The 26,087-nt window shown below is 38.2% G+C and overlaps 1 protein-coding gene across 3 annotated transcripts in view; it reads right to left on the reverse strand.

The window, feature by feature from the left end:
• HSD17B4 (hydroxysteroid 17-beta dehydrogenase 4) overlaps nt 1-25,435 on the reverse strand; it is a 63,337-nt gene extending 37,902 nt beyond the window's left edge. Inside the window, exons 1-15 of one of the 3 annotated variants that reach the window (XM_030512124.1) lie at nt 25,270-25,435; nt 22,486-22,539; nt 18,051-18,158; nt 17,466-17,525; nt 16,422-16,443; nt 16,269-16,315; nt 15,425-15,509; nt 13,509-13,696; nt 11,369-11,460; nt 10,747-10,771; nt 9,032-9,160; nt 3,718-3,824; nt 2,923-3,156; nt 2,444-2,495; nt 1,137-1,208 (exon numbers count right to left, since the gene is read on the reverse strand). In XM_030512124.1, the coding sequence (XP_030367984.1) occupies nt 1,137-1,208; nt 2,444-2,495; nt 2,923-3,156; nt 3,718-3,824; nt 9,032-9,160; nt 10,747-10,771; nt 11,369-11,460; nt 13,509-13,696; nt 15,425-15,509; nt 16,269-16,315; nt 16,422-16,443; nt 17,466-17,525; nt 18,051-18,158; nt 22,486-22,539; nt 25,270-25,327 (1,333 nt within the window). In that variant the 5' untranslated portion in view covers nt 25,328-25,435. Of the gene's footprint in view, nt 1-1,136; nt 1,209-2,443; nt 2,496-2,922; nt 3,157-3,717; nt 3,825-9,031; nt 9,161-10,746; nt 10,772-11,368; nt 11,461-13,508; nt 13,697-15,137; nt 15,383-15,424; nt 15,510-16,268; nt 16,316-16,421; nt 16,444-17,465; nt 17,526-18,050; nt 18,159-22,485; nt 22,540-22,836; nt 24,681-25,269 lie in introns of those variants that run through there. The other 2 variants (XM_030512125.2, XM_030512126.1) reach the window with 2 other exon arrangements.
• Between the last annotated feature and the right edge of the window lie 652 nt (nt 25,436-26,087).

A 26,087-nucleotide genomic window follows, 5' to 3' on the forward strand; every position in this document is an offset into this window, starting at 1 on the left:
TAATTAAATATGATAAAACTGTGCCATAAAGTGTAATGTATCAGAAGCTTATTAAGAATCCCTAGTGTGTAAAGCACATAACCAATCCATACCAAAAGTGGTACTAGTCACTTGCATGAAAAAAGCTTCAGAGCAAGCTTCAACTTATGGTCACCTGTTCCTTCGCTTGAAGAAGTTAAACTTCTTACACTGAATTAAGGTTCAGCTGTAATTTCTAGTTCATGCCTATTCCACTCCCTTAAACCTTCAGACTGAAATTTACAGTATTGTTAATAATGTTCATTTCCATCTCAGGAAGAAATTTAAAACCGCTAATAGCTTGCTCACAAAAAGAACTTTTGTGTGTTGCAGAAACAGACAGGCTTAACGTTATCCCAGTATGGAAGCAAAACACAGCTGGGGAAACACAGCAACAGTGAAGACCTTTTTGAAATTTCACCTGCACACTGAAGGAATAAAAGCTCAACAGCGTTTATAAATTCACTGCCTATTAACCTACTCTTGCAGTCTAATTTCCCCAGGGACCCTAAAAGATATAAAAATTCTGAAAATGACAGCTTACCAACTTCTGCAGATAATCTGATCTCTTAACTTAGATACAAGAGGAAGGAAATGGGGGGTTGTTTTGTTTTGTTTAGAAAAAAATAATGTAGGCTCAAAAAAAGAATGCAGGACATGCTCTTAAAGACGGCTGCTTTGCAGATGAGACTAAACAACATGCACCTTATGACTAACTAGCCTTTGTAAAACCACCCCCCAAAACACACACACGCATGCATAATCCTTTGCTGAAGGGTGGTAGAATCTAAAAAGGCTGCCTTCAGATAGGACTAAGTAGTATTATTAAAGAACTTTGTTCAGTTTGTATCGTGCACTACTCTGCCTACATAAGAAAAAAACAAACTTTCTCTGAATTTTTTTCCAAGTGTTCTTATTTCAGTACATTAACTGCCCAAGAACAATTACATTATACATTTACACAGCTATTGCTAACTAGCTAATTTCTCAGCTCTCGTTGAGGTTTAATAAGCTAACAGTCTTTACTGTTGAAAAACTGGCAGTTATTGGTACAGCTAGTTAAAAACTGAGCCTGTCAAATTTTAATGCACCCCCTCCAAAAATTATAAATTTCTTACCATCTATAAGCAAGACTGCTCCTGATCCCTTGTCAAGAATATCAGCAATGGTTGAAACTGAAGTTAGTTGCCCTGTAAGAAAAGAAGAACATCTACATGTAAGGTCTTCCTTTGTGAATGAAGTCCACATATCACTCTTTACACTTTGTTACTAACAATAATAATAATTATAATAATAATAATAGTCATAGTATTTGTGATCATAATGATTATAATTAAAGTGCCTGAGAATCTTCGCAAATATTGGTTTGTAGATGTGAGGAATTTTATTTATTTTAAGTTGGGGGGGAAGGGGTTAATAGAATCTTGCTATAGTTTATGTATTCAGAGCTAAACACAAGTCACATTTCAGACTCAAATACATGTCTAACTTCAAATTTAGGTCAACTCACTTAAGGATTGTCCACAGATTTCAAGAGGGATGAGATAACTACAGTTCTACAGAAGAGAAGCTCAGCTCAGGGCGTAGGCCTGTGGGTTTATGAAGTTTGTCTCTAAAGAGGTTATTGCTCTAGAGAGGCCTGTAAGCATATATGTTTACATAAGCAGCCTATGGAATGGAAAAAATAGAAAGCTTTATGAAGTCATGGCAATCCGTCACTAATTATCAGACCTTTGTGAAGTTAATACAACTTTCACACATCTTTTTTTTCAACAAGAAATTATGCCATTTTTCTGTGGCTTGCAAGACTCTTTTTCTCCCTTCTACAGTCCAGAAAAGTTAATTTTCAAAAACTACTAACGAAGAAAACCAGACACATGCATACATATCCTGTATGCATCTAACGAGCACCTCTCAAGTGTTGTAAACTCAGAAAAAGAGCTTGCTACTGCCAAAACTAATTATCTTGAGAATTCTGACAGATCTTCTCATTGAGATGGCCATTCCTCCTTTACACACATAATCTTATCTGCTTATAGGCACACAGATGCAACCAATGTTGAAGAATTTTTAAGTAAACATCCCAAAAGTTCTATGATACAACCTTACAGAAAGAATTAAAGTTTCGCTAGTTAGTATCAAATTATATGAGTAACACACCAGCAATTAGGGTATTTGCTTATTATATCAAAGATTAGGTATGATTTTACTAAGTATTATACAGAAAAGCAACACCTGATCCCAAGAATGGAGTTTCAGAATTCCCTCAGTGATGCACCAGGCTGCCTCTCTTCTCCCCCACCCCTTGTAAAAACAATGTGCAAAAAATCCAGTTGGAAACAGAGCTTCCCTGTTACTGTTCATAATATGGGTAGAGAAACTTTTGTCATACTGGAAATCAAATCAGCAACACAAAAGGACTGACCTGAGGTTGGTAATGGTTTATACAGTTCCAGATATTGCTCACCATGCAGCATCTATGTAAAAAAGGCAGTGCTATAATGACAAATCATTATATTCTATTGCTTTCCCCATTGCAGTTGCAAGGAAATATAGTTATTTTAGAAAGTGTTCAGAACAAATAAAAAATGCAAGTGTTTGTTTTGTTTTGTTTTTCCAATTTCACCCCCAACAGAAAGTATTTTCAAAGAAAGTTTTAAACTTTCATGGTTGAATAAAAGCATAGTGAACACAAAATTTAACAAAAAATTCATCACTCATCTCAGGAAGACACAGGTTATAAAAGTAAGGAAATTAATATTTTCTTAGGATGCAAGAATACAAAACACTGAATTTTTCTAATCTACAATAAAGGAAATTTACTAATATTACAAAAATAGTAATTAAAATCACCTTATAGTTATCTAAAACACAAACAAAACTAGATACTTAACTCTTCCATACCTTAGCAAGATCAATATTTAGTCCTGGAAGAGAAGGGATACCATCAAACATTGAAGTCTGAGCAGGAATTACTCCAAAGCTAGGTAAACAGCAGAACTCTTCACTTCCTTCAAAGAGAAATTTTAGATGATCTGGATCCTTAGTTGACATTCCCACACCAAGGGCATATAAAATAGGCTCTAAGTGAGTATATTTATACACGTTGGTAGCCAATTCCCGGCCAATAATGCTTGTCTGGAAATTAAAAGTCAGGATAAAATAAAATTTCATAATAGTTAATTTTGCACTTGCATTCTTCCTATAATTCTCATACGAAACAAAATCCATATTTGAGCATTTTCTTTATAGTCACATGTAAACAAAGTATGACTAATAAATGCATCATAAAATATTAATGTATTTGTTGCAGTACATGCAAACCTACTGTAATTCATTATATCTTGCTGCAAGCAATTCACTTCAAGAATAAGCAGCATAACTTCACACATCTCCACTCCTGGCAATGCTTAAGAATTTTTCTAAAACACTAACCCTAACCAAAAAGGTTTACAGAACTTACAAATACTTGCATTCTACATTATTCAGTCTATTCAGTCTTAAGTTTTCCCATCATCATTAATAAAAATGAAGAGTGGTGTCTGGAAATGTTTCTTATTCTGCTTCCTCACTTAGCTTAAAACCGACCCTTCCTTCTGCAGACAGCAAGCTAGAGTAGAAAGCTGATCAGCAACATAACTCTCTCCATTCAAGACTTTCACCTAACTTTGAGTGCATCAGGTAGACAGAGCTACTTACCGTGTCAAGAGATGAAGAGAGCACTGACCCAGAGCTTGTTGAATTCATAGTAACATTCCCTTGAGATTCTATCTGACTAAGAGCATCACTCAATACACTTATGGACTCTAGAGAAAGGAATTGAAAATAAATGACTTACAAATAGCCTTAAATGAGACACTCCAGTTAGACACACAACAAACATGCCAGCAGATGACGTATAGCCTGGTACTTCAGCAAACATACATCTGCAAATTGAGGATAGTTCCGCATTTTATAGGCATCAATAGTTGACGATAAGTGATCTCTACACAGGTTCCGCCAATTCTGCACCCAGGAGTCAACTATGACACCTACATAATTCAAGTGCCTGAAACACAACTGGTGCTGTACACCACCATCCAAGCCAAGAAAAATATGCCAGAAAATACTTCTATTCCCCTGAAGCAGTGTTAAGGAGAAGATAATAAGCATTATGTTTCAACCGTCTCAGAAATAAACATCTGAAAATTAGTACTGCTTTTCTTATCTGAAAATTATTTACAAAACAAGTAACAGGTCTCACCTCCTCATGGTTACCTTCTTTCCCAAGTCACATAAACAAACAAACAAACAAATAAATAGAAAAATAAATAAATAGATAAGTCTGAGGCTTGAATAACGCCAAGATTACAAACAAGATGATGCACGGCAGAGATACAGAACTCAGCTATGGTAAAGGCAGGCCATCAAGAACAGCTTCCTCCTTGAAGCTCAATAAGGCTAAAATCCACATTAAACATTTGCATGTTAGAAAGAGTCAAACAGAAAGTGGTGACCCAGAGCTGAACACAGTACTCCAGGCAGGGTCTCATGACAGCAGAGGGGACGAATCACCTCCTTCGACTTGCTGGTCAGGCTCCTTTTGAGGCAGCCCAGCACATGGTTGGCTCTCTGGGCTGCAGGCGCACACCGCCAGCTCATGTCCAACTTTACGTCAACCAGTACTCTCAAGCCCTTTTCCACAGGGTTGCTCTCAATCACCTCATTCCCCCACCCTGTATCGATACTGGGAGTTGCCCTAACTCATATGCAGGATCTTGCACTTGGCCTTGTTGAACCTCATGAGGTTCACACAGGTCTACTTCTCAAACTGTCCAGGACGCTCTGAAAGGCATCCCATCCCTCAGACGTGTCAACTGCTCCACTCATCTTGGTGTCACCTGCAAAATTGCTGAGGGTGTGCTCAATCCCTCTATGTCCTTGATGAAGATATTAAACAATACTCGTCCCTGTATGGACCCCTGAGGGACACCACTCATCACTGATCTCTACATAGACACTGAGCCATTGACCACTACTGTCTGGATGTGACCATCCACAACCAATTCCTTATCCACCAAACAGTACACCCATCAAATCTCTCTTTCTCCAATTTAGAAAGAAGGATGTTGTGAGGGACCATGCGAAAGGCCTTACAAAAGTACAGAGAGATGACATTCATAGCTCTTCCCTTGTCCACTGATACAGTCACTCCATCACAGAAGGCCAGCACGTTGGTCAGACAGGACATGCCCTCGGTGAAGCCATGCTGCCTGTCTCAAATCACCTCCCTGTCCTCCATGTGCCTTAACATGTCTTCCAGGAGGATCTGTTCCATGATCTTCCCACGCACATAGGTGAGGCCTACAGGCTGGTAGTACCCAGGGTCCTCCTTTCTACCTTATTCAAAACACGGGATGTGTTGCTGTTCATCCTTAACGTCACCAAAATTGGTTTTTTTGGTTTTTTTTCTGATTTTGTTGGTTTTATTTTTTTTTTTAAACTGGCCTACTGTTATATTTGTAATCAGCAACAGCTGATCGACTTGCATCAAACCAAAATTGTTTAGTAACACTTTTCCTGATGTTCAAAGCATATATATGAACCAAAAGCTGTCTTTAAGGACTCCTGTCCTTTACTTTTTTACTTTTTTGTATCTACAACAGACACCAACAGCATGAGATATGCCAACGGCTATAGGCCCTAATTTCTTGAGAGGTATCAGCAGAAAGTATGTTACACTTTATGTTTTCAGGTGGTTTTCATGCATTAATATCAAAGTTACTTTTAAGATGTTGCCCCTTTAGATTGCCTGAAAAGCTTAAGCAAGCTACCAGAAAATCACCAAATTCAGGCAGCAAAACCTTTTTTTTTTAATCTTTTTTTAATAAAGAGAAAAAATGTTAATTTCTCCCCCCCGCCCCACCCCAAATCAGTATGTTACAGAACTTTTCCAGTTAAGAACCCCAGTGCTAACATATTCCTCTCCTCTTTCAACTTACTAAGTTGAAAGAGGCCTAAATTATCACATAGCTTCCTTAAAAAAAAAAAAAAAAAAAAAAAAAAAGGTAGTCCAAAATCTGTTCTCAGATTTTTCTGCTATTAAAATGACATCATGTAGTGAATGCACAAGTAATCTTTAGGTACTTAAAAGGACTATATGTGAAACTGTATAGGAGTACAGAAGAACTGCAAAGACTTCCCAAAGTACATTAAGTACTAAGCTTTTAAAGCCTAGGGAATAACTACAGAGAACATTCAGATACCTGGGGCACTAAGAGGAACATGAAAAGGCAGGAACAGTTGGTTACTTTGACTGTGTCAAGTAGCCTTTGGGATAAGGGGAGGAGTTTGGGCAAAAGACTATACTGAACCTAGAAACATGCAGGATAACTACCAAGAAAGATTGTTTTACTGAGTGCATTTTCATAATATCTGAGGAACTTCAGTGAGTTACTGAATTAACATCAAATGCCAAATCAAGTGACAATTAGCTATTTCCTATAAATCAAAATTGCACAAACCCTATAAAATCAAATTCTGGTATACAAGCAAGAGTTTTTTAGCTTGATTCAGTTTATGTACCAAGAGAACAAGTTAAGGCTAAAAGCTGAACAAGTGCTTAAAAAAAGTATAAAAAAAAAAAAAGAAAAAAGAAAAAAAAAAGAAAAAATGTGGATCTTTCTACTTAAGCTTGTTCTAAGAAAAAGAATTCAGTGTTTCTATTTTTTAAAGACCACCGCTAAAACATAAAGATCAGACAGTAATTCCATTTAACCTTGAAGAGTTCAGCATCTCCAACAGAACAACCTTGACTGAAAAACACAACTATGAACATGCTCTAGACATTACATATGGAGCATTTAATTTATTTCTCTTTAAGAGAATGAATACTCCTACACCTGCAAAAAAGGAGAAAAAAAAAAAAAAGAAAAAAAGTACATCACAAATCCAAGTAGTCACAGTATTCAGTAATGTATGATTGTTATATATGTAAGAAAAACTACTTAAAAAAAAACCAAACAAAACACCAACAAATGATGCTCGTACTTTTTTGTAATCTAGAATGAAGAAAGTCAAATTGCTTTTATCGCTATGCCCAAATTATGAAAAAGATTAACATCTCCAATTATGGGATTTCTACTATATTACAACCAAATACTTTATCTAATTATTGGGGGGTTTTATAATTATACATAATGGTTAGTACATGACTGCTCTTCATAGCATCAAATTACTTAATGAAATCTTCTGGGAGAGTTTTAACTTGCAGATGTTGGGTATTGTAGCTTTTTATTTTTCATGCGAGTACTCTAATTAGTTTCCCTTATTTAACAGTTGAATACCTTCATGCAATATAGTGGAGACTCCCACAGAAAAAACTTTTAATATAGAACTGAAAATCCTATTCAGCTAACTTCAGTATTTTCCTCAACCCTTCCGCTGATTCTCATACAACAAATTAAGGTAAGAATTTTCATTCAGACTGGCAGTATTTGTGGCTTGATGTCACTGAAAGGTCAGTGCTGTGTTTTGGTTAAGTTCATAACAAAACAGAAGCTAACGTATGTACACTGCATGGGAGACTCATGCTAATGTAGTATTTCGCAGTTTCCTCACTTTAGAAACCTGCTGTGTTTTATTGTAAGCACATTTACTTCAGAAATCCAAAAATCTTGTCCAATATTTTCTCATGATAGCGTCAAGAGGCAGATGTACAATATCGTGTGTAATGCTGAAGCAACTTTCAAAAGAAATTCCCATCTACAAATTTTTTCCTGCAACGTTTTTCTGCTACCAACCCATAAAAATAATACAGCACATGTGACAGGTTGGAGAACAGACCAGAAATTATAAAGCTGGAATTCTGTTGTTATAAACACCATTCCATAGCAGGACAGAGAACATTGTTATCAACTGACATACATCTGGAAATGGGATATTTGTAAGCCAAAGATCAGTGAAAACAGTAAGTGAGGTGATACAGAACTACTGTATGGCTGGTTACATTTCTCTACCAAGATCTGAAGGAAAGGACAAAGTGTCTCCTGTTCTGGACTTGGTTTAGGCATCTGAAATGTATCCCTAATGGATTTCAGAACCAACAGCTTCAACATTTACTGTGTTTCTAAGTATCTTTGAAATTCAACTGGCATTGTGCATAAGGATGCCTCTTCCCCTCCTCCACAATGCTGGAATTTCTTAATTTGACAAATTCTCAATCTTTGACCTAAATAATGACATGCATAATTACAAAACATCCATCAGTGATACTAAGCAAACATAACTCACACTAATAAACTAAAGGTAACATCTTGAGAAATCTTGGAAAGCAATTGGGAAAATTAGTCTGTATGGTTCATCTATGACCTATGACAGCTACGTATCTAAACAAAGAGAGACGTAAGACAACAAAGAGAAAGCTGGGAAGATGAAAGAGAAGCAAGTATAGCAGCAGCAAAGATCAGAGTCGTTTTGGAAATTATATATTGTGAAGGAACAAAGAAAGTAAACAAAGCATTGGAAGAGACAGCCATCTTGGTCACCAGCCAAGGGGGTCATGTTACCCAGGAACATAAGGCAGTAAGGAAGAACTTCTTTGCTATGTGACTTAACCAGACTTAACCAGAAAGCTTTTTGGTATGGAAATGTTTATGAAAAAACAAGATTCCAGGACTGAAAGAAAAACACAATCTCTCTACTACACTGCTATTACCTGTAGGTTAAGTGCAATCAAATTAAACACCACCATTAGCCCGGCTGTAATACATAAGGTGACAGTGTTGTCACTTCCCTAGAAACTCTTAAGAAGATAAAACTCTTAATTCTACAGAGAATGAATTCTTAATTCTACACAAAAGATTTATTAAAATGATTTGACTGTGCTGAAACAGTAAATGTTTAATGTTACATGTTTACAAAAGAAATCAACGGTTCTGCAGACTTGCAAAGTTTCAGCAAATGTCTGACAAGAAAGCATTCTCTCCTAAGCTTTGCTTGTCCAAACTATTCATGTTATCACAGCCTCATTTACCTTGGATACTTCTGGGTTTGCTGGCATTATCAAAGTCACAGACCTTCTCCCATTTATCTCTCACTGCTTCAGGTGTCATTGGCTGATTCTTTCCTCTCACAATAGCACCCAAGGATCGCTCCCAGCGCACTAATGGGAAACATGAGCCAGAGAGTTCAAGGAATAAACAAAGAAACTTTTAGTTTCTTTAGATCACTTTCATCTAGGCCACTACTTTCAAGACAGTGCAAGAAAGGAAAGGTTATAAGTACCCCAATTTAATTCACAGTATAATTTCAAGCTGGACTAAAAGGCACACTGCTTTTAACTAACATTTAGTAAAGGAATAGCCCTGGGTTTGTATTTCATTAATGCCATGACAGACTAATTGCTCTCTGAAAATATTACATAATTTTTAAAATTCTGCCTAGTGAAAAGCTGTAGCTAGTATATATCTACAGACATTCTCTTCTGACATGATTTTGGCTACTAATGCTTAGGAAACTTCTGAAAGCCTTGGAAAACTATAGGGGAAATGTGAAAACTACTTGTTATCTACAAAAGAATGTTAATACTAGTAGCCAGCATCTCCAAATGGTCCCTGAAGTTGTATTTCAATATCATAACTTTAGAGAAGCTGGTAAGGCTAATGTGAAGTGAAATCAGTTCTGGAAGGATACAGACTTCCTGGATTGCAATTAATCCTTAATCTGTCATGTTGGTTTTGCTCTTAATTAGCAATAGACACTGAATAAGGCCATACTGCTACCTCATTAACAAGCTGGTTTCATTTTTAAGACTTCAACAGAAGCCATTATAATGATGAAAAGCGGTATTTAATTTTAATCAAAGAGGAGAAGCCACAGATTTTCAGCTGTATTAAAACTCAACTCTTCGTGGAGGGCAGCAACGTTTTACGCTGCTGCCCCAGTTTGTTTAGTCTGTTTAATGTGCTACCTGTGAAAAGCAACTTCGGTGCCACCAGAACACTTAAAGTTAGTTAGAAATGTACAAAACCTTTATGAAGTGCGGGGAAAAAAAAAATTTGGCAGAAGCAGGATCCACTTAATTAATGGTCCTAGTTCCAACCCACTAATCATATTCACCTAGGCTGAGAAGTCCTTGACTGGTTCAGGAAAATAATGCTGGTACTAGGTTCAACATATTTAGAAGAAAAGACACTTCACACACTGAATTCAGTTTTCCTCAGTATTATCTGCGAGTTTTCTTTATGTTCATATTTAAGCTAGTTACTGGTGTCACTTAAGGCAAATACTTAGCTAGCATAGCTACTGGTTATTAATAATGCTAATTGCCTCAATATGTTAATGCATATTGCTAGTATTTTTACAGAAGTATAAACAAAGGTGGAAAGCAACTAAAAAGCAGCCTGTTTACCAGCATGTGCTACTTTCATACAATGAAAAACTGAAGTTATCAAAAATTATTCTTCTTGACTTCAATTATTTGACATCCAAGAGCTAAGGTTACTTAATAACCTTAGTTAGCTCAAAGATATAATAAAGCACATACCTAGTTTACCAGTTTTCCCCCATGCTTAGTGAAATTTGTGACTTCTACTTAAAATAAGCAGTCTCCTCAGAACCCTAGGCTTTTGCTAATCGTCTCTCTTGATACAAAAATGTCTTCAGCAGAGGTTAATTGCAAAGATGATTTGCGCATTTTTGTTGTCAATTCAAAACACAAAAATCAACCCTGCAACACAAAGTACTTACATTTTCCAATCCATCCAGCTCCCACCTGCCAAGAAAAAAAGAAAATCATCGGCTTACCAAGTCACAAAGCAAAGCTTTGGTAATGTAGAGAAACAATACTATACTTCAGAACAAATTCAATATAATAGAAATTTCCGAACTACTGCTGGTTGTATTTAACAGTTTTGTTAAACACTGGAATGTGAGCAACATAAAACTCAAAGAACAAGATAACAGCTTCCATTCAAGTTTGACAACAATACCCATAATGTATTCCATAACTAAGTAATTCATCCTTTCTGCAAGTTGCTTTCTGTGTTTGAATGATTTAGAAAACAAGAACTTCTTTTGAAGTACTTGCTTTGGTATCTTTTCAAACTTATAAAGGTACAGTAAGAATTGTAACAATCAAATCAGTTGTATTTTCATCACACACCAGAATTTTACAAGGTTATTACTGCCTGATGTACTTGTTACATACAGCACAGGAGGGCCAATATTTCTTCTGTCTATGCTGAGTATATGTAGAACTTGATAATTCAATTTCAGAAAAAAGGTTAAAATTGGACAGGCTAAAGCAAATTACTGATTTTGGAGTAAGGGAAGAAAAGAGGGGGAAGAAAGTGGGGAAAAAAAAAATTACCTCAAACAGACTGCCATTCTCTGCACAGCTCTCGTGGCAAAGCCAAACAACTAATGGAGCAACATACTCTGGTTTGAAAGCATCGACAAGATCTAGAGCAAATTGGAGGGAAGATCATAAAATAGAAATACTATATTATTTCACCAAATTATTCTTACTCTAAGACCTTCTGACAAACAGCAGAGCGAGGAAGAATTTAACCAACAGTTTTCTGACATGAAAAGACAAATTAAATGAAACATTTGAAGATTCATTAAATGCATACAACTCATGAGACACATGCATGCCTCCAAACCCAATGACACTGGTTCTCAGCCAGTGTCAGATGAAAGACTGTCTAAATGATGGGAACACCGTAATGCGCAGACTGCAAGGCAGGCACCTCCCTAAACTTCCATTTGAGAGGCAGCCTGAAACAAGGACAAGCCAGCTAGACATAATCCTGATGGAGACGTACCTGAACAATTTCCCTTTTCATTTACTAGTCAGTTACAAAGACAAGACAATATGAAAAGAATTGAAGCTGCTGAATATTTGAGAAACATCCCATTTTAAAATACTGATATTTCCAAATGTGATATTGGGAATTATCAGCCCTGCGGAATTTATATATCAATTGTACTTTGTTGTATATTTTAAGTTGTATTTTCACTGTCATCTGGTACAAGAGTTTTCTTGAAGAACTGTCTGAAAGCAGTAACTCAAAACCATGCAGCCACTCGCTCACAACCCCCTTTTTTCCCCCCCGCTCCCGGAGGGATGGGGAGGAGAATAGAAAGAATTGGAGGGAGGGAGGTAAGAAAGAAATGATCAGTGCTGTAACTATCTTATAGGGAGACCAAAGAATCTCACTCTTCTGAAAATGACTAAGAAATAAAATTAGGAAGTAGTTTTATCACTCTAGTAAGTATCTCCAGGAAATTCCAGCTACTGAACTCCACTCCATGCTCCAGGAACTCATGGCTGCAAGCTTAAGGTATTTGACTCTTCTCTAAGTAAGTGCAATAAATCCCTGGAACCTGCAACCTACAGAGGTACTAGATTTCCTGACCACTTGGATTTTTTTTAGACTTAAAGCAGGATACTTTAAACAGAACTTAATTAGTCAAATAAAATCATGCATTCAATCCATGCATAACTGTATAAAATATATTACTTTTCAATATCTTGTATATCAGTCTGAAAAGTTTAATGATTCCCCTGGCTTTGAAATTGGCCTATAACTAGGGAAAAGAAGGGCAAGAAGGAAATGAAACAGGCTGATCACAGAATCATAGAATGGTTTGGGCTGGAAAGGACCTTAAGATTATCAGGTTCCAACCCCCCTGCCATGGGCAGGGACACTTTGCACTAGACCAGGTTGCTCAAGGCCCTGCCCAACCTGGTCTTGAAAACTGCCAGGGATGGAGCATTCACAGCTTCCTTGGGCAGCCTGTTTCAGTGCTTCACCATTCTGACAGTAAAGGATTTCTTCCTACAAGACTTTGTGAGAGCAATTTGCTCTTACAGACTTTTATTTCCAAATCCTTTTTGTTTCTTCTTGTCATTTGCCAAAGTAATTCTATTTATCCTACATTTACACTTTACACACAGCTGTCTCTTGATACATTCTTTACACTGACTTCCCAGTGCAGTGCTCTGTTAAAACCTGTTAAAGCATTCAAAGATTCATAAATGTGCAATAAAGTAAAACATAATATATTAGGAAACTCCATTCATTATCATCTCCTGCTGATCATGTAACAAAGAAGTACGCACGTAATGTGTTGTGCAAAAAATAGTATTTTGCACTTAGACAATATTATAATAACTGCAGAGACCTTATGCACATACCCAATTCCACATATGATGAAACAACCAACCCTTGCCACTACAAGTAGGAGGATCTTAGAAGATACTAACCAAAGAGCCTTACACATGAAACTGTTTTTGTGAAAAATTGCTTTTTATCTTGTGGAAGAAAATACGAATTCCTTAGACAACGTAAGTAAGTTGACAATTCAGAGACAAAAAGACAGTAGAAATAATGAATTAAGAGTGTATGAAATGTAAAGGATTTGTATTTTCTAAGAGACAGGAAAGTTAGCTGTGCTTCAATTCACTGAAAAACATCAGTACATGTAGATCTTAAATGATTCACCTTGTGGCATGACAGTCTGGGTCAGTCTGGATCCAGCAGTAGGAGCAATTGTGTTGCAGTGGATGTTATACTTCCGACCTTCAATTGCAATTGTGTTTGAAAGACCCAAAAGGCCAAGTTTTGCAGCACTGTAGTTTGCCTGACCAAAATTTCCATATATTCCAGCAGCTGAGGAAGTCATAATGATTCTTAGGGGAGGAAGGGGGTGAAGGAGAAGAAAAGTTCTATTATTTCTTCAAGTTTTTCAATTCTACACAACAGTATTTTCCACCTTTGGCGTTATATTGTCCACATTTCACAAAGCAAAAGTGTGCAAATAAGAAAACATTACATGTTTACTTTGCTAACAAACAGATGCCTTTTTTTATGTTTGACTGACAGCAAACATCTGACAAATCCTGAAAGCATTATCATAGTAGCAGAAAACTGACAAAGTCACGAGTGGTTTTGAGTTATAGCGCAAAACGAGAATAGGCACTCTGTGACAAGTGGGTACAATATAGAGAAAAGTATTTCCTTTTCATGTTCTAACTGCACTTCAAGTGGCATTATTCCTATAACTATCAATTGGCTTGAGCAGTCAGAAGAATTTATTTTATTGAAAATTACTCCACCTTAATATCTACCTGGTAATATGTGAAGACACATTCTTACAAAATTCACATTCAAAGAACCCTGATGTGTGTTAAACACATGAAAGAAGCAGATAGGAAAGTCTTGCCCTTTGTTGTCTCCTAACATTATTGCTGTGGAGATGAATGAACTCCTCACAAAAAAGCTCTAAAACTACTGCAGTTCATAGCTGGTTTGAGGCAAGAAAACATTGTGCTGCATGTCTTCTCATAAACCAGAATTCAAAAGAAAAGAGACTACATCTTCACTTTTAAGAGAAGACTTATCAGAATTTGATCCAGTCTACTATAAACACACTGCACTGGGATCAAAATCTATTTCATTTTTATTCTTATTTGCCTTACTGTCAACAATTCAATGTTTTTAATCTAAATAAAAAGATGTGCTACAAGTATTGGCTCAATATGATCAAGATGAAAAAAGCTACAAACTCTATACAAAGCAAACATTTTGCAGATGGCACACACTTATACATAAACTGCAGAACAACTTGCTACCATTCATCTGAGCAAACACAGAAAAGAAGCCATTCCCTAAATTGATGCAACTCCTAGACTTGAACCATGTATTCTGCCTGCTGATCTCTTTGCTTATCCTTACAGTTCAGTTCCCTGGATGAGAATGAATACCAGTTTGGTCACAGAATCACAAAGAAGCTCATAGAGCTTTTGACATGTGGGTATGGTTATTAAGATTAATATAATCATGTCAGTGTTTTGATAAGGAAAAACAACAGGAAGTGAAAAAATTTAAAAGGTCTGAATTCAATGCACTTTTTCAGTTAACAGTAACACATAACCAAAATAGACTAAGACCACTCCCTCTATTTTTAAGACATTTGTGCAAAGGGGGAAAAAAAACACCCCAAACAAACCCCAAGACTCACAAGCAAATAATCCACATGTACTTGTAATTTGAATAAAAAGGAGGAGGCCACAAATCCCTCAGACTTGCAGCAGCATACATTAGTATGCGTGTATACTTGCAGTAACATACATTGTAAACATTTCTAACCAGTCCTCATGAGAAGAAACGGTATTCTGCTCCTGTCTGGGATACTTGCACCTACATGGAAAAAACTTTTAAACATTGGGCTTGGAAAGCAGAAAGGGAAGCAATAGTGAAAGGGTAAGGCTTACACATTTGGACTGATTTTGTTTCATCCCAGTGACAGTGAAAGAAAAGGACACAAAACTCCTCCTTCAGTGACAGGGCATGCATCGGTCTGTTTTACTGAAAAAGTAAAAAAAAACCCAACCAACCAACCCACCCCAAATTTTTACCTGCCAAATTTCTGATTTTTCATATGATTCCATGCAGCTCGGGTCACCAGGAAAGATCCCCTCAAATGAATTCTATGAATTATATCTATGAACAAATTAATGTCACTTTAATAATCCCAGGATTTTTCCTCCCAACTTGAAATATACCGTTTGTTTCTTCTTCATGACAAAACCTGCACTCTCTTCATAGTCTCAAACTGTTACTAAAGAAGTGGTGGGCTTTTTTTTTTTTTCTTTTTTTATAGATCATTTTGAAGTGCTTGCCTGAAATACACTGATTGTCTCTTCTTTCTTTTGGACTCTTGTGTATAGAACTCACATGCATTCATAATTCCTGCACTTAAGCACAGTCAAACAAGGACTACAGAAGGCAGACCATCTTTGCAGAAGTCTGTTCAACTACCTACAACCTCATTGAAAGTTCCCCCTGCTCTTCTGTCCCTTGGCACATCAGCTTTCTTTCCTCTGTTAACTAGTTTTGGGGTTTTTAAGCCGTTTAGTATTCAGCCAGTCACGAGGAACGTGTTCTGCTCACAAAAACTATTGTGTGTGTTTCACATGGCTCTTTTTTGCATTCCACCCAGCAACAAGGAATGGCAGCTACAGCCTTTCTTCCCCTTTGGAACTACATACACCTACCATGCATTGCAGCACAGATCTGGTTTGCACACTGAACACAAGGCAGCTGAAGACAAGCAGCTTACCACTAAACTGTCAGAGCAAAAGATAATTCTTTAATCTGCTATAAAGAGCCTTCCCCACCTTCTCTTGTTCCTTGATCAATGGGAGAGATGTACCTTTCACCTTTCACACAGAAAGTGCATTTCAAAGTTTATCAACTCACCCCAATCTTCATCACTTATCCGAACAAAGGAACGGTCTCTTAGGATCCTGAAACGCACCAATAGGGCAACAAAACAAACAAAAAGATGAACAGATGTTTACACAAAAGTGACAGCCCACAATCAAATAAGAAAAAGCCTTCAAGTTTACTCACCCAGCATTGTTTATAACAATATCTGAAAAAAAAAATAAAAATAAAAAAAGAAAAAGAAAAAAAAGAAACTAAGTGAATGCACTGATAAAATACAAGCTTGTTTCTATTTTTCTGCCACTTCTAAAAACATATAGAGTCAAAACCATTGCACACATACATCATATTACTATTCTATAGCTCCTTATCCTGAACAATGGAACTCTACCATTGGACAAAATTTAGACAAGACAAAATACTTCAGTACAGGCAAGTCTCAGCCTCCCAGTGAAACAAAGCCTGACAGGAGGTACAGCTGAGAAATGCTGGCTATCTAGGAACGCAATACCTGCAGGATGCAGCCATCCTGCACAGTTCTGCACCTTGTTTTGAATTCCAGAGTGCTCCTGATTATACGGTTTGTGTCACCATGTTTGTTGCAGTAAGCCCAAACGATAACTGGAAGAACAACAGAATCACCGAGCCACTAAAGAAACCTGGATCATATTTTTTTGTCAAATATTTAAGCTTTGACGATGTGCACTTTTAGCCATTTAACCCTGAGTTAAAATCACATATACTTTACAATTAAAGAGTGGCAATCATACGGTAAAGAGGAACATTCCTTGACAGACAAAATACCTCAAGCTTTTTTTTTTTTCCATTTTTTTTAAAGCATTTTGATCTTCACATATGCAAAAGATCTTCCAAAACACGACTCTTCACCAACATTATTTATCCTAATTTTATGAAGCTGCTATAATAATTGACGAACTCTGTGCATTGAGACATAAAATATTTGCCATTACTTAAGTATAAAATTCTGCAGGGCAGGAAAACAAGAATCATATATTGAGCTTTAAACGTCTGCTAAAAACTAGGAGAAAGGCAGAAAAGTTGCCCATGCAGATTAAAAGTGGAAAGCCCCTGATTTAGGTTTCACTAAGGGCATCAAGGATTCGTGAGTTCTAACTATTATCACACTGTACTTCATATACTTGTGAATTGCACTGTTTATAATGGCTCTGCACCTGCAAACAAGTTACAACAAGAATTAAGCCATTGTACCTATCCTCCCAAAAGCCTCAAGTGCTGTCTTCACAAGCTTTTCACCATTTTCCACTGAATCTGTAAAAAAAAAGTATGAATTTTCAAGTAAAATGAACTGGATATATTGCAATTCCAGGATATTAACAACTAATTCCATGAAGTTAAGAGAAATAAATTGTATACAACCCCAATATAAAATAAATTCAAATTCAACCACTATTTGCATGTGGCCTAAAGCAAATCCCACACACTAAGTCTCAATGACACAACGCTTGCCATTGCAAGAAAAACAAGAAGCAAAACTAGTCAGAATCACCCATTCCCATTTTGCCTCTGACAGCTGCAGAGGGACAGTTTCTTATTATTTCCATGTTAAGAAAGCATATGAAAGGGTATTACTAGACAAGTACTAATTAAAAATGCAATTGATGCACTTGCTTTTAGCATCAATGTCTCCCTACTCCACATCACATTTAAGCTATTCAATTTATATATTATTGGCAAGCTGGCAGTAGTCCTTCATTAAACAGTGTCAAAAATTCATTCAACAGGTCCACTATTGCTATAGATAAAGCATTACACTAGTCTGGGAAAATAACATACCATAATTAGGGACTGCTTTCCCTCCTTTTGCTCTGATTTCGTCAACAACTTTGTCAGCAGCTGAGGAGCTCTTCCCATATCCCTTGAAATCACCTCCAAGATCATTCACTGTGCATCACAAACAAATGTATTTTTCATTGTTAACATTCAGACTTCACGGTCTCTTCCTACCTCATTATCACACTGAAAGTTATATGGAGTATTAATGAAACCTGCTGCATGTGGATCCTACTACGAATTTCAGGTGATTATTAAAAAACAGTAGGTAGCTTTATTTTATTTTTTTCTTAGAACTATAACACACAGTATCAGTTTTTAAAAGTAGCATGGGAAACATAACTCGCTCTGTTTGTTTCTTCTCTCTCCACCATGCATTCAAACTTGCTTGCCCTGCCCAAGCTACCTCTCTAATTGTGTTACTGTAGTTCAGAGATTAAGATCAAGATTACCTATCAATCATAGGCGATTAATTCTGGTCTCCTGTCAAACTGCTATAGCTACTTCATGAACCGTAAAGAAGACTGAGAAGACTTTGTTCCTGTCCAACATTGTAGCTACAAGTTACTAGTAAACTTTATTTCAGAATAGATCAAATGGCCCGAACAAAGGGAAAAGATCCTGCTCCAGATCCTGCTCCTGTGGGGTAAGGCCACCTAACACAGAGAACTGCTTTGCTTCCAGGCTGCTCTCTGTACTGGGACATGCACCATTAAAGGCAGCTGCACAGTAACAATATAGTTTGCTGCACTGCTGTATTTGCTTGCCCCACAGTTTAGTAGAATCCATCAGGGGAAGAAAAACACCCCTAAAAAATCCATACACACATTATATTTGGACAAAGAATTTCAAAGAATGGTAAGAAATATGTTTAAATGGGTGTAAAATGAAATGGTAAGAAAAATACAATTGACTGTGGATTTACATATGATACTGGTATTTTGCTAAACAGTCTTTTGCTATGGCAAACTCCAGCTTTTTGCCTTCTAACTTTTTTAAGTCCTCAAGAAGCCAGCAATAGTGAAATCCTCAAAAACATATGAGACATTCTTGCTGGTCCTGATGGTAAACAGCAACTGTAAGTCTGCTGTATCATCACAAAAGGAAATAAACACATATCATGCCCCCTTTTTCTTCTTTTTTTTTTTTTCCTCTTAATTTTCTTTCTTTTTTTCCCCCCTGGGGTTTTTTTTGTTTGTTTGTTTTTTGTCTCGTTTTTTTTACTGTCCATATAAAGAGTAACATAAGTTGCAGGAGACATGAAAAAAATTGTTCTCTATTACTTAAGCCAAAACGTCTCATTTGAAATCCTGTATTCAACTTCATGTGGAGCACTGCAAGAGAAATGTAGAAAAACTGCAGAAAATCCATATGAGTAAATGAAAATGCCAAAGCCCAGAAGAAGTGAGCCATGTAAAGAATGGGGGAGGCATGGGGAGACAACAACAAACCAGAATCAAGAACCACCTAACCTGAAGCAGGGAAGATTCAGACAGAATATGATGATATGCTCAAGCACATAAACAGACTGATGCAAAAATAAAGGAGACAAAATCTCCAAGCTAAATAGATCAATATCTAACAGTTTGAAAATGCAGGTAGCACAATTCAGGTGACGCACTAGAGAAAATTTCCAAGTGTAGTGAAGCATTAAAATAGATAACATGGGCAGACTGCTCCGTTTGCAACATCAAATGTCTTTAACATGACATTAAAGAAAAGCAAGTCAGGAACAGCACCAGGACTTCTAATCTGTCCTGGGAAAGAAGAGTGGACAATTTTGTGGTAAATATTTATACGAAAACATTCAGTTAGTCTTGTTAAGACACTACAACTCTCTACCAAAGACATGCTTATATATGTTTATCTTTCAATAGTAATTTGCTGACAAAAGCTTAATTAAGTATTTGGGAAAATTTCTAGAGGCAGCAAAGCACCTTAGGCTGAGTGCAAGCACTAGCAGAGTTTAAGTGAAAGTGAGTACGCAAGAAAGAACACAGCTATTTCAGGTTTGAAAATGATAAAATAACTCTGTAAGAGTAATTAAAACAAAACCAAACAAAACAACATATAAATGACATTATTTTAAGCTCAAGCTTTACATTATATAATATCCAGCTGAAAACATCCAGTAGAAAAGAGCCAGAGACTGCAGCAGTTGTGGCAGAGCGCGGTTATAGTCTGAACCATAGACAAGAATTTCTCTAAGCCTATGGGTGCAAGTAGTGCAGAACAGCAGAAGCAAACCTGCAGAGTGAAACAGTTAGTGCTGACGACCTAACATCTACAGTACATGGTTGGGTTGTTGGTTTTTTTTTTATAAACCAGATCATTTCATGCTGTAGCCTGCTGCCAAACACACACTGGGAACAATCTTGGTGCGCTGCTAAACTGCCTCTTCCAGTTTGGTTTTCAAAGGAACATGTACATCAACACCATCCCACAACACAAAAATACAGATGCAAATCAGGAGAGATGCTTCAAAACTATGCCTCTAATCTAAATTAAAACAGCAACACAGAAGAGACTTCACGTAGACTGAAAAAATCAAAAATCAAAAAAAACAGTAAGGTCAGGACATAACACAGGTTGCAAGACTAAAACCAAAGCATTCCTTTCCTCCTCCTTCCAACTTTTTCCAATAAAAAGCATGAAAGAGTTGAAGCATGACCAAAAAAAGAAAAAGAAAAAAAAAAGAAAAAGCGGTAGCAGGCAGCCTTTGGGTGATAAGAAAAGGCTACCACAAGAAAAGATAACCGCACCGACAGCAACTCATTCAACAAAAGGTTGCACACAGAGATGTGGAATTGGACAGATAACGCTCCCATGTTGGGACACACTGGTATTCCTTCAGCTACAGTATTTGATCACTGTTCTTACAATGTACCTTAAATTCCACAACTTAAAAAAGAGAGCTTTTTTTTAAGAAACAAGATGTGAGACTTGTATCTGCTTGAGTTAAAAAAAAAAAAAAAACTTTACACAGGTAACTTCTCAACACTTTGAAGTCAGAATCATAAGAGGACAAGAGTGATAAAAACAAGCACATAGAGGTAACTGCAAAGCTGTTACCATAGACTTCAGTTACTACAAGAGGTGGTGAAGTGCAGTTTCCAAAGGCAAACAAGAAGTTTCCCTTACTGACAGTCAATTCTTAACTTACTGATTTAACTATTGTGCAATGAGGCCACAAGATAAATAAGTACTAGCTGTGATCACGCAATACATTTTCTTTCAGATCATTCTGGAAAGTCAGAACACCACTACCTATACAGAGTCAATACAATCAAATATTTGGACTGCTTTAGTACCTAATTTTTGTTACACAAGAACTTCAGGTAAAGTATTCATTTGCTGATAAGTAAGGCATCAAAGGTGGCAACCAGCAGCATCTTTGTCTCCACGGAGACTTTCATATTTAATCAATAAAGTAAAAACAAACAATTCTTATGAAATTTTGTATACTGAGATTGTGATTTTTCTTAGAAAGCTACTAAAAATCAGCAAGTAGGTTCTTGTCCACAATTCGTTTAAACCTGTAACTTTGAACTCATCAACCATACCTGTACAAATTCATAGACAGTCAAATCATAGAATTGTTTAGGTTGGAAAAGACCTTTGAGATCAAGTCCAACTGTTAACCTACCACTGCCAAGTCCACCACTAAACCACATCCCTAGACTGCCACATCTGAAGAGTCTTCTAAATACCTCCAGAGGTTACTCAACAACTTCCCTGGGCAGTCTGTTCCAGTAGTTGACAACGCTTTTGGTGAAGAATTTTTTCCTAACATCCTATCTAAAAATGGCAATGGCAACTGCTGGAGAATGCCCAGGAATGTAACTTACCCTTCCAAATTAGCTTGTGATACAGCATTTTGCACAACTAAGTATTCCCTGAAGAAGGTTCAACCAAATGGCTATGGAACTATCAGAAATCCTTTACTGAGAGCTATTTGGCACTGTCACTAAGGCCAGATGGCCCTCCTGTGCAATGCACTGCAGAAACAACGCAGTGTACTTTCAGTACGTTCTGTGCTTTCTACATTTCAATAACTTCTTTCCTGCAGTAAGGTAACAGAAGATAACATACATTTTCAACCAGTGATATTGAAAGTTTCTGAGCAGTATTCACCTAAGACAACACCCTCTCTGGCCACGACTCACAGTAAAGGTTGGTATACATGGATGAAAGTTAAGTCCAGGAAATTATCTGATTCAAACCGGCTTTCCAGAAAAAATAAGCCCTTGGTCAAACTTGGGCAATTTGTTTCATAAGAAAATAAAGCTTAGAAGCAAAATTTAAATAGCAAAAGATAAGACAAAAGAAACATTAAATAACAAAGGTTACTGTCTAAAAGGGCATGGACTGTTGAATGCAATGCAAAAAGGCAAAGGTTATTGTCTAGATCAAGTTAGTTAACATAAATAAAACTTACCAACTACTGAAGCTCCTCTTTCAGCAAAAGCCAGAGCATATGCCCTGCCCAAACCTAGTTTAAAATAAGAAAAAAAAGAAAAAAAAAAAAAAAAAAGGTAAAAAAAGAAAAAAAGAGTCAATTTGTGTCCTGGATCACAACTCAAGAGAAAAAGCTACACAAAAACAAATTGTGTGAGGAAAAATGCACCAAATCAACACAAACACCTTAAACATTCAAAGTAAAACACTAATTACCCCAGGAGTTAAAAGTTTCATATAAGCTCAAAACATGAAAGTAAACAAAACAGATAAATTGTAGACAAAAGGCTCCAGTCAGAAGAAACAAAAAAATAAAAATCCCCATGCTTACTCTTTGTTATTGCACTGGACAGAACCATCAGGGAAAGCTGTCTGCTGCTGAGTTTGTGCTTGTGATAGAAAAATACATTTGTAAGGCAGAAAGTTTAATGTCTTGGTGTTAACCTTGAAGGAGGGGATGTTTCAAGTTAATTAATTACATTCTAAGTGAACAAGATACCTCCCTGGTTAAAGTTAGTCTTTAATATTTGAAGAAGAAACTGAACAAAATTTAACTGTCAGTGAAGATGTACTTACAATACCCCTCCAATTATCTGGATATAAAGGAACCACTTAATACCACAGTTAACCAGATGCACCCACAGTTTACCTATCCTAACTTTTTGCCTCACATTCAAAAGCAAGACTTGTGCACCTTTACTCTGGCTTAGATTCCAGGTGTGTTATACATTAGTTATTTGTTATGAGAAATAATTATCCACTGTATCATTCAAAAGTTATTGACATCAACAATAATTTTTTCATTCCAAAAGAAACTGAGATTTGACTGATCAAAATATGACTGGTCAGAAAAAAGTTTCTCCGAGTGCAACAGTATCTCTTTGCCCTTCACAAAAACATTCAAAGCTAGTTCTCAAGAGAAAAAAATGGGGGGAAAAATCAGAACTATTTAGGTTGTATTGAAAGACACTGATCTCACACCAACAAACTGGAATTTTCCTTAAGACTCCAATCACAGTCTCTGCAATGGAGTGTACCACATGAGGTGCAGCCACTGCCTGATGCTAACCAAGTCCAAGCAAATTTTTTTTGTTTTGAAAAGCCACACAACTGAGAAGTGCACAAAACCCAGACCGTGTTATATGTGCTGGTATTCTCAATTAGCAAGCAAGGACTGAATGCTAAAGAATCAAAACTAATCTTAAAATAAAAAAAATCAGCTTGCAGTGGCAATGCTACATGACAGGCCACAACAATATTTCACAGGGGATTTGCCCAAAGTGAAAAGAAACGTACATTTTTAGATGCCTGTTTATGTGAAAAAAGGCCTCACTTTGAAACAAACTAGTGATCAAGATGTTTCAGATAAATTCCGAGCTCTGAGCTGCTCGCTAGCATCCAATTCAAAAATCAGTGTTGACAATGTCTTTGTTTTGCTAATACCTAAGGTCTCAACCTGTTCTTCAGTTAGACTTGTTACATAGAGAAGCACATAGTTCATAGGCCTGGCAAAAGCTGAAAATCACCATGCAAAGACCTGGCCTCAGTTATTCTCTGGTTTGTCAGCTGCAGGTGACCTGAGTGCTTTCCACAAAATCTCATGTGCATAGTCCTTCTCCGCAAGACATCACATCATCTAGGCCTCCAAAGTGACTTCTCTATATGCAGCTCCACAAAAAAAAGAGCAAAACTTTACTGTGGAAAAGAATCTTCCTGAAGGATGACAGAACAAGCTCCTTTAGCAGCTTATCACAACAACAAACTTCGCCTCACCCCTGGCCATACTCAGCTCATATCTTCGCTGGAAGTACCAGAGTAGGCAAAGGTCAAATGCATTCTCACGCATTCAGAGTAAGAAGGAAAAAAAAAAATACAATCAAACAAAACATGAGAAGAAAATAAAAATAATTAAAAAAAAAAAAGCACACCACAACAACAAACACAAACCCACAATTTCCTGGCAAAACCAAGCATTCCACTGCAGAACCACCTTCTCTGTTCCCCGGAGAGACCAGGCCTGCAGCCCACCAACAGCACAGCACAGCCCTCCTGCCGAATGAAACCTCTCCCCACCCTTTGACCTCTCCGCTGCCTGCTCCCTTGTGCCTCCAGAAGGCCTCACAGAAGGAGGCTGGGAAGGCAGCGGCACGCTGGAGGCTGCTTTCTGCAGCAGCAATGGCACACGTCAAACCCCTCCTGGAACAGCAATATCAGACCACGCAGGCTGCAAGCGTCAGTCACTGGGTCCAAGGCGAAACTGGAAGGAATTAGGATACCAAAACAGCACGTGGGGCAGGACATCCACTACTGCAAGTAGTGTGATTTCTCCCGTGTACTTAAACAACAGAGAGCACGCATAGAGGCAGTGCTGGCAAGCTCATTTTCAGCAGTACGGGGCTCTTATCGAGCTGGAGTAGCTCTAAGCAAGCTCAGCGGTAACCCCTGTACAGCCTTGGCACCGCCGCGGCGATGGCCGACATCTGACCGGGCCGCCGCGGGCCCGGCTCCCCTGCAGTGCGTCCCCCTCCTGCCGACACGCCTCTGCCTTCCGAGGGAAAACACCCCGGGCTGGACGAGCGAGCCTCTCACAGACGTCCCCGGCGGCCACCGCGGGGCACGACGGAGCCTGTCCGCACCCCCGGCCTCCAGCGGGAAGCCCCGCCACAGACTCCGCCGCCGCCCTCCACACCGCACCCTGCGATGGGACGGGACGGGACGGGACGGGATGGGATGGGATGGGATGGGATGGGATGGCGCTGCTCACCTCCTCCAGCGCCGGTCACCAGCACCACCCGCCCGTCAAACCTCAAGCCCGCCGCCATGACGCTCCGCTACCCCGCGACCGACTGCGCTGCACAGCAGCCCGACTCGGCTGTCAGGGCACAGCTGGGTAGGGCAGCGCAGGGCGGCGGGGGCGAGGCGGGGCTGCTCCGCGCATGCGCAACCGCCGCCGCCCTCTGGGAAACGTAGTCTGGGCTGAGGAGAGGGAGCGCGGCTCCGAGTGGCGGGACGCGGCTGCCCCGAGGCGGGGTCGTCCCGTTTCCACACCTTTACAGAGCCGCTTGTGAAATACAAGGACTTTAACAGCGAGTTCCTTTACCCTCCCCCACCGCTGGCACGTCTTTACTGGTGTCCGAAGGGGCCGCAGCTGGGGTTGTGTGGGTTTCAAGGTGAGGCTGCCTTAGGGTAGGCATCCCACTTCCATTTGAGGCTCATCTTTATTTACTTCTTTCATAGAATCATAGAATAGTTACAGTTGGGAAGGACTTTAAGATCATCTAGCTCCAACCCCCCTCCATGGGCTGTAACGCCTCACACTAGACCATGTCGCCCAAGACTCTATCCAACCTGGCCTTCATGTTAATCTTATGTTTTATGGTTTGTTTTTTTTTTTCTTTATTTACTATTTCCCAACCCAAATTGCTGCTTCCAGCTGTTGCTTCCCTGGTTGTAGAAGTTCATTAAATGGAACAATTAATGTGAAATATACTACCTTTGTTTCCCACACCGATTTTGCCCTTCCATGTGTGGAAGGCTATGCTGGAGCAGGTGCCCAGGAGCTGGCAGGAGGCTGCAGGAGTT

Source organism: Strigops habroptila, chromosome Z (assembly GCF_004027225.2).
Source record: "Strigops habroptila isolate Jane chromosome Z, bStrHab1.2.pri, whole genome shotgun sequence".
Taxonomy (NCBI): domain Eukaryota; kingdom Metazoa; phylum Chordata; class Aves; order Psittaciformes; family Psittacidae; genus Strigops; species Strigops habroptila.